The sequence below is a fragment of the Canis lupus genome, chromosome X (assembly GCF_003254725.2).
Source record: "Canis lupus dingo isolate Sandy chromosome X, ASM325472v2, whole genome shotgun sequence".
Lineage (NCBI taxonomy): Eukaryota > Metazoa > Chordata > Mammalia > Carnivora > Canidae > Canis > Canis lupus.
The window spans coordinates 120,272,710-120,281,480 of NC_064281.1; the positions used below are offsets into that span (position 1 = coordinate 120,272,710).

At 49.3% G+C, this 8,771-nt stretch overlaps 1 protein-coding gene across 1 annotated transcript; it reads left to right on the forward strand.

Annotated features, from left to right (window-relative positions):
• Nucleotides 1-716: 716 nt before the first annotated feature.
• On the forward strand, nt 717-7,389 carry FATE1 (fetal and adult testis expressed 1). The gene is made up of 5 exons (XM_025460725.2): nt 717-924; nt 1,948-2,075; nt 5,602-5,708; nt 6,114-6,192; nt 6,897-7,389. Exons 1-5 carry the CDS (start codon nt 819-821, stop codon nt 7,026-7,028), a joined length of 552 nt encoding a protein of 183 aa, XP_025316510.1. The 5' UTR covers nt 717-818; the 3' UTR covers nt 7,029-7,389.
• Nucleotides 7,390-8,771: the final 1,382 nt, after the last annotated feature.

Sequence of the window (8,771 nt, forward strand, 5' to 3'; positions counted from 1 at the left end):
CAAAGCTCCAAAATAACTTCATAGCAACACCTAGACTAGTGTTTGATGGAATAACTGGGAACTATAGGCTACCCAACGAACAGATAAACTTGACCCTCACAGTGGTCTAATCATTAGGGAAGCTGAGAGAGAATTTGGACTTAGACCAGGGACTGCAGGGCCTGCCTGGGGACAGTGGGCCCTCCAGTGGCTACAGGTAGATCCCTTCTTTCCTGCCCTTCCCTCCTTAGATTCTCATGGTTCCTGCTCAGACTGACCCAAGGCATTAAAAGGCCATCTCCCCTGGGAACTCTACATTGGGGGGAAACAAGATGTGCTCTGTAGAGGATGCCTCCTGAGGGGAGCTGTGGCCTGAAATACTTGCCAGAGCTGGGCTTGCAGAAGCCACAACAAGTTTGGGATCTAACCCTGTTCTGGCTACTGACTGGCTTTGGGGTCCTGTGCCAGTATCTACCTCTCTTTAGAAATGATGGAGAGTAGATCCCACTGGCCCCTCAATGGGGCCAAATCATGTGACCCGAGAGCCAGGGTAGTTCTCACAGGCAAAGTTTCTGAGATAAGTATCAGAAACTCCTCCTCCTAAGTTGCTTACAGAGTAGCAGGGGAGAAGACTGTGAACCAAGCCAATAAGATACAACAGGAACACAAGGTGCTGGGTCCAAGGCCTGAGTCCTGTGGGAGAGTGTGGCTCCACCCCCATGGCCAGATATATCTTCCTCGAGCTCCTGCCCCTGGAAGAGCAGACTTTCCAAGAGTCTGCTCTGTGCCCGGCTTCCTGTGTATCCTGGCTATAGCTTAATAGCTAAGCGCTAGCTGTGATGGCAGGAGGCCCCCCTACTATCAAGGAGGAGATGGAAACATCCATCGCTGAAGAGCTGGTTCCTGGAAACTATGGGAAAAGCCAGGAGCACCTGGTGATAGCAGGTGAGGAGCCCCTGTAATGTCCCTTTCCTTTGGGTGTCTGCACCCAGTCACATGTGTTGGAGAAGGTGTGTTCATGGCTGGGAAGAGTCATATATATGCAAGTATGTGTGGCTATGTGTGTGTCTGTGCCTTGGTGTGCGTATACCTGTATTTGTGCCTTGATGAACAGGAAGCTGGGGGGGAAAGGTATTGATGATGTGAACATTTTGAAGCCTGTGAGAGAGTAGGATGGGATCCACATGTGTGGTCCTTATCTCCCCCTGTCCAAGCTACCACTGTGTTTATGGCAAAGTATCCAGAGCGCTCAATTTATAAGATCATTCAGACCAATTCTCTCTCCTTTTTAATGCCTTTTCCTCCTTTAGAGTAAAATCCAAACTCCTTTCCTTGATCTACAAGAGCCAGCCAATGCCACCTCCTCAATATATTTCATGCTGTGGTATGATGACCCACAGCACACTGCATTTATACTTGTCCTCATAATACCCGAAGGCTGATTCTTCCTGATAGCCTTTGTGTTGACTGCTACCTCTGCCTGGGATGCTGTTTTCCTAGATTTTCCATGGCTGCCATCATTTTTGTCTTTCAGGTCTCTGCCTCACAGGTGTTTCTGGCTTTTCTAGAAGTAGCCCTTCCTTCCACCATGTTGCCCTGTTCTTATCATTTTGGGAGCATGTATCTCTTGATCTGAGTTAACACTGATAGATTATACCCATTTTGCACCCCTCACTTCAGCTAAGCACACATAGACAGTTGATTACTAGATTGCTGAGATCTTGTGTCTTGGTCATTGCTCTCCCTCCAGTAACCTAGCCCAGAGTTTGGCCCTCAAGAAATACTTACTAAACTTTTAAACAAATGAACAGACTGAGGCTTGGGATCTGCCAGGGGACAACAGTGAATGAATATTGAATGACTCCTAAGAAGTTTGGGTACCTTATCCTCTTTCTGGTGTGTCCTGTGTCCAGGAAGCCTTGGTATAGCCTCTATGGGTGTTTCTGGGGCCTCTCTTCTTTTGCCTAGAAATGATGGAGCATGGATCCCAGTCTGTGGGTGCTTCTCAGCGGCGACAGAAGGCGGATCCAAAGGCTGCTGGCTCTGCTGCAGGTCAATCGGGTTGGAATATGACTGGCAACCGGAGCAAGAAAGCGGTACTGTATGGAGTCCTTGGCATGCAGTGGCTAGGCTGGGGTTGGGACAACAGACTAAAGGGGCTCCAGCTTCATGACAGTAGGTTGAGCAGAGCCAGATGTTGACTTGGGGCCAAAGGAAAAAGCTTTTGTGTACCAGTGAGGCAATGAAGGCAGGGATGTCCTTTGAGAGGTCAGGGCCATCCTTTGGTAGGCTGGGAGCTCAACCTTGGGTTTCCAGAACACCGGATTCACATATTCCTTGGGGACTACATATACACTTTATTTTGCAAAACTCTATTGTGTGTGAAATGACACTTTCCTTTATAAATAAATAATTCTATATGTATATTTCCTTCCTATATCTATATTATCTATATTATCTATATAAATTATAACTATATAAATTATTTAATTATCAACTAAATAATCAGCCTGGAATCATGAGAATCATTGATGAATAAAAGGAAGGAAGGATAGGAAAGAAAGAATCTGTCTGTAGCCATTGGAGGCCCCACTGTCCCCATACAGGTCCTACAGTCTCTGGTCTAAGTCCAAATTCTCCCTCAGCTTCCCTAATGATTAGATCACTATGAGGGTCAAGTTTACCTGTTTGTTGGGTAGCCTGTAGTTCCCAGTTATTCCATCAAACACTAGTCTAGGTGTTGCCATGAAGGCATTTTGGAATTTATTTTATTTTATTTTTATTTTTATTTTTTTTAAAGATTTATTTATTTATTTATGATAGAGAGAGAAAGAGAGAGGCAGAGACACAGGAGGAGGGAGAAGCAGCTCCATGCACCAGGAGCCCGATGCGGGACTTGATCCCGGGACTCCAGGATCGCGCCCTGGGCCAAAGGCAGGCACTAAACCGCTGAGCCACCCAGGGATCCCCATCATTTTGGAATTTTAGTTAGCATCTACACTCTGTGGACTTTAAGTAAAAGACATTAGTAATCCTTGATACTGTAGATGGACCTCATCTACGCTATTAAATAGAAATATACATACATAAAACAATATGATTCTCAAGTCTGGAAAAAGATTAAGACAAGTTAGGTTCCTATGTTCCCTGGCTGTTAGGAAATCCAATCAATTGAATCTGACCATTATGTAGCCAATCCTTTAAAGTACATTTAATGTGGGTTAAGAAAAGCTCTGGAAAACTGGCAGGTACACTGTTACAAAGGATACTGGGAAAAGGTGGTCATTTTGGAGAGGAGGGAGACCTGAGTGTTCTAGGGAATCCCGTGAGATCTCTCACTGTGTAGCCAATCCTTTAGGTTACATTCACTGCTAAGTGAGGAGAAGCTTTGGAAACATGGTTGCTATACTGTTGCAAAAGTTGCTGGAAAAAGAGAACCCAGTTGGAGAGGAGAGGGACCTGACTGTTGAAGGGAGTCATCTGAGTTTCAAGTTCTGTATCCAATCTGTTCCACACTTTCACTGTGAGGGAGGGAAAGCTTTAGAAAAATGGTTGTTATACTGTTGCAAATGTTACTGGGAAAAGGCAACTCGGTTGCAGAGGAAGGGAAACCCAGTGTTCTTGGAAATCATCTGAGTCTCATTGTTCTGTAGCTAATCCTTTAAGCTACATTCACTCTGGGTGAGGGAATGTTCTAGAAAAAAAATGGCAGCCATATTGTTGCAAAGATTACTGGGAAAAGGTAGCCATGTTGGAGGAAGGATGACTCGACTATTCTAGGGAATCAGTTGAGTCAGGTAGTTCTGTAGCAGATTCTGTTAGCCAGAGTCACCATGGTTGTTACACTGTTGCAGAAGCTAGTGGGGAAAGTCAATAAGATTGGAGATTCCGGAGGCCTGGCTGTTCTAGGGAATGAGATATGATAAATGCCTAAGTGATTCCACTGCCAATGAATAAAGAGAAAAAGAGCTCCCAGAGACCTCTTGGGAATGGAAATAAGCTAGAAATACTGAATTGGTTTCGTCTCCAATGGCAGAAGTCAAATCAGGTTGCTCCAGCAGGTCAGGCTCCAGCAAGCCACCCATGCCCATGAGATTGAGGCAGAATGGGATGAGGGGGGGCAGTGGGGAGATATAATATCTGGATTAATTACAGTTACCTTTTAGGACCACAGGAATACTTTAAAAAGAAACAGCTGATATACTGATATATATTATATACTAAATATATTGAATTTAGAAATTAGACATTTAGAAATAAGAAATTTACCAATTCTATTTATCATTGACTTTTGAGCACCTCCCCCCCCAAATGGAACTACCACCACCTTTGACAGAATCACAGCATGAAAGGCCAAAATTTCATGATAGTGTTTTGCTGATTTGGGTGTTGAGGAAGTAGTGTGCCTTGAAGAGTAAATGAAAATAAAAATAACACTATTTGAAGTAGTAGGCAGAAGCTAGGAGTTAATGAAGTTCATAGATTTTCTTAATCTCCATCAAAGTGCTAGCTATAAAATTCTTATATATTATTATGCATATAATTCTAAATTCACAACCATTCCTGGCTTTATTTATTTTATTTTTAAAAGATTTTATTTTTCTATTCATGAGAGACAGAGAGAGAGAGAGGCAGAGATACAGGCAGAAGCTGGCTCCATGCAGAGAGCCTGACGTGGGACTCAATCCCGGGTCTCCAGGATCACACCCTGGGCTGATGGCAGTGGTGCTAAACCTTTGAGCCACCCTGGCTGCCCCCATTCCTGGCTTTAAATGACTGCTCTGCAACTTACCTGTTGTGTGACTTGGACAAGTAACATGACCTCTCTGTGTCTCAGTTTTCCAATCTTTCAAAATGAGATGATAGTGATACCTATTTTGAGGGGTTGTGATGAGGATTTAATGGTTTGATGTTGGTTAGGGCTTAGAGAATGACATGTGGCATGTGTGAAACCAAATAGCTTGTGACATTTTTCTTCTTGCATTGGAAGCCCAGAGCTGAGATTTGAACCCAGGTGGGTCTGGCACATTCTGTTCCTCTAGCCCACACTAGTTCCTCAAGGCATGACATACCCTAGCCCCAGAGCTGTGGGCCAGACACATCCACTCCAGATACGGATAAAAATGACAGCTGCTGAGATGGCTGTGCTCACTCAGGGACTCAGAGATGTGCTCACTCAGAGACTCAGAGACTCAGAGACTCAGAGTCTCCCAGTGGCCAGAGTTCTATCCTGAGCTCCAACACTTACTGTGTGTCCTTGAAAAGTCCAGTCGTTTGCCAAGCCTCAATTTACTCAGCTCTAAAACTGAGTTTTTCTATTCTCCTCTCTGACTCAGCTGATGTCTGCATGTGACAGCATTGGCAGAGAACAGGGATCCTTCCTTCCCCATCGTTTGGATGGCTAGAAGCTACTGAGGACCATGGTGTGGGTGGAGTGGTGACAGTTGGCCAACTTGTGGGATTCCCAGGCTCTTCTAGTGGTCTGAAGCTGCCAGTCCCTGATTCCAGAGGATCAGTTACCACATGACTCCTGATAGGGTACACCATTGGTCTTGGGTAGTGTGAGGCAGCTGCTCAGCTGAGACTGAGTAGGCTACTTTTACTGACCATTCCTTTCTTTAGGGGCCCCAGCTGCCATTACCCAGAATGTTGAGAGAACCAGGCCACGGTGATGCCCATTCCCAGGAGCATCCTCATGGCTTCCAAAACATGAGGTTCCATTATGAGCGGTAAGAAAGATCCCAGGCCCCTGCAGGAGGAAAGCTGGAGCTCTTTGGGCAGAAACCAGAGTGGATCAGATGGGCTAGCAAGCAGACTGACCAGAAAGGTGTTGTGAACAGCTGGCCATGCTTGGAATTCTGGGGCTCTGTTGCCCCCTCACCATCACTCATGAAACTCCTGGCCTCTTACCCATTTGTGGACTCTGAGTACCCTGAGCCTGGGCTAGGATGGCTTCCAGCCCTCAGCTCCCAGGACCTACTTACCTGGGAAGTGAAGGACTCAGGAAGACAGAGTCATTGTCTACAAAAGCCCCTGACTTTACCTGCTTGCCCTCATGGCCTTCCTATGCTCCCTGCCATGCCTGGCCAAGGACCACCAGCACCTCTGACCCTCCATCTTTTCTTCTTTCCCAGCAACCCAGAGACTGATATGATGACAGAGATTGGCCTAGAAGAGCTCAATGGACTGGAGATGGAAGTCATGAAAAGGCAGGTAAGTATCTCCCATGCCATGGACCCACTGGGAGGGTGGAAGGGGCAGGTGGGCCTCGGCAGCAACCAGACCACCCCCTTTGAAGTCATCTTAGCCTCTGGCAGTAGAGGTGAAGTCAAGCTCCCCTCCTTTCCCTCTTGGTCCTCGGGGCTCTCGTGTCCCATCTTGATGGCAGCCTCAGCTCTGTGTCTCTCCCTGAGATGTGTGGGGAGGGAATGGGAGAAGCCAAAAGGAGGATGAAGAGGCAACAGAAAAGGGTAGAAGTCTGTGCAGAGAGAATGTTGCTAAGAGGTCTGGCGGAGGTGTTGTCTTCCTAGGGACAGAGGACAGCAGGCCTGGAGGCACATCTGCTCTGGTGGCCCTGTTCAGCCTCTGGGTGTCACCCATCCTGGAGCCCTCACTCTGGAGGTGCTGGCTGCTTCCCAGGACTGCAACGCCTTCCCCCAACTCCCCAGGCACAGCTGGGACAGGCTGGCTTCCTCCACACAACTGGGGTTTGGAACCCCAACCAGGGGCCTAGGCCGCTGCGCCTGCCAACACAGGTGGTCCGGCCCTTGGGCCGACCCCAGCCCCTGGTTTCAGAGGCTCTGCCTGCTTCTCACCCAGAGGGCAGCAAAGCCCCTTCCTGTACTAAGTTCGTACTTTCCCCAGGGGTGAGCCATGGGCTCCCCCGTCACTCACTCACCAGCCCCTCGTCCATACAGCTGCAGGTGATCACCAGCCGCCTGCGAGCCCTGGAGGACCAGGGCGCCACCTGGCGCCACAGGGAAGCTCTGTTCTTCACCGTGCTGGTGTCGGCCTGCATTGCCAACCTGTGGCTGTGGATGCGCCAGTGATGCCTCCAGCGCCCGAGCCCCTTTCTCCTTCCTCTTGCCTTTCCTCCCTGCCCCACTCTTGCTCGTGCTCCTTCCATCTCCCAGCAGCCCTTAGCAGCATCAGAGCCATTGTCCACCTCTCCCCCGCTGGCCTGGGGAGGCCTGTGCTGCCGGGAGGTCGGAAAAGGGCAGCGTCCTGCTGGCCCATCAGCGCTCCATGATCACCATCTGAGAGCTGAACCTTGCCAATGCACCCTCGGTGTCCCTTCCGCTCCATCGTCTGTGGCAGGGCCCTGGCTGCGCCTTCCCAGTTTTCTTCCACTTTGTGTACGGGGCTCTACACGCAGAACATGCTCAATAAACGCTTACTGATAGCAGCAAACCCTGGTGGCTGAGCTTCTTTCATCCGGGATTCATGTAGGGACAGCCCTTGTGGACAGTCACTGTTGCAGGGACTAGACTGATGCCCCACCCCAGGGGTCCTGGTCCCCTCCCCCCCAAGATCTCCTGCCCAGGCAGGGAGCCTTCTGAGGGGCAGGGCTTGGCAAGGTCCTTCCTGTTGGGCTCATGCCCATGAGTGCTCGTGGGGAAGCTATTCTTCCACAGTGTGTCCGGGCCAGGTGCTGCAAGGACTCAATCAGAGGAAACTTGGAGTGCACCAGAAGCCTTTCCATTTGCCTAGGACGAAACTGAGTCCTTGAGAGGAAGAGCATGGCCCTGGGTCATCCAGCAAGCCTGGGGCAGGGCTAGGTCTGGAATGAGTTCTCTTGTGTTCCAGCCTAGGCCCTGCCTGTCTCATACAGACTGACTGAGGGCAACACCCTGACTCAGCTCTAGAGGCAAATGGGAGGCCACATGGAGGGGCTTTGCCCCTCTCCCCCATGTCCACAGCCCCCATGAAGCTAATTTCACAAAGGGCGGATTGCTGGTAGGGCGCTGGGACTTGGGCTGAACAAATGGGAGTGTCACTGTTTGGGGCCTGATCCCAGATGCGCTGGGCTGCAGGAGACCTTGGGAAGAGCTGTTGCCCCTTTGCCTGGCGCCAAGCAATAAATACATGTCTCTTGGGGGGGCAGGGACCCAGAAAATTCTCATTGGCTTTAGTGGCTAACTGGACCTTCCCCAATCCCCCAAATCTGTCCAGCTTCTTCATCTATAAAGGTAACAGAGTATGTTAGTCATTAGATATAAAATCAACATGACTGTGTGTGTGAGAGAGAGAGAGAGAGAGAGAGAGAAAGAGAGAGATAGAGACAGAGGCAGAGAGACAGAGATAGAGACAATGGGAAGAGATGTGAGAGAGACAGTGGGAGAGGGATGGAAGGGAGGAGGGAAGGAGAGAGAGACTGGAGCTGTGGGCCTGCTTTGCTCCTGCCCCATCCTCTGATACTTAGTGGCCCCCAGACAACGAGGGGGTTCTTCTACTCTTGACTCTGGGAGGCCGCCTGTCAGCCCTGTGGGATACCATGCATGTGGCCACTGGGTCTGGGCCCTGGTGAAAGTGGAGACAAGAACACTTAATGAAGATAGTTGAGAGCTTCCCCCTCTGGTCCTAGAGTAGAGAAGGTAATGGAGTGCCAGAGGAAGGCCCTCTGTGGAATGGGGAGAGGGCGGCCTCCAGACACAAGTGCTTCTAGTTGGGAAAGGCCAAGAGGCCTGGAGATGACCTGGAGCCTCCCTGTCCACTCCAAATGGACCCTGCTGCCCAGGAATCATCCAAGGGCTAAAAGGAAGGCTGGGTAACGTCCTTGTAGGCCACCCCAT

Excerpts from the sequence above, each read along its gene's own strand:
- FATE1 (XM_025460725.2), top strand. The coding sequence starts at position 819 with ATGGCAGGAGGCCCCCCTACTATCAAGGAGGAGATGGAAACATCCATC. Across the intron at positions 2,076-5,601 it reads GCAACCGGAGCAAGAAAGCG|GGGCCCCAGCTGCCATTACC; the intron begins GTACTGTATGGA and ends TCCTTTCTTTAG. Across the intron at positions 6,193-6,896 it reads TGGAAGTCATGAAAAGGCAG|CTGCAGGTGATCACCAGCCG; the intron begins GTAAGTATCTCC and ends TCGTCCATACAG.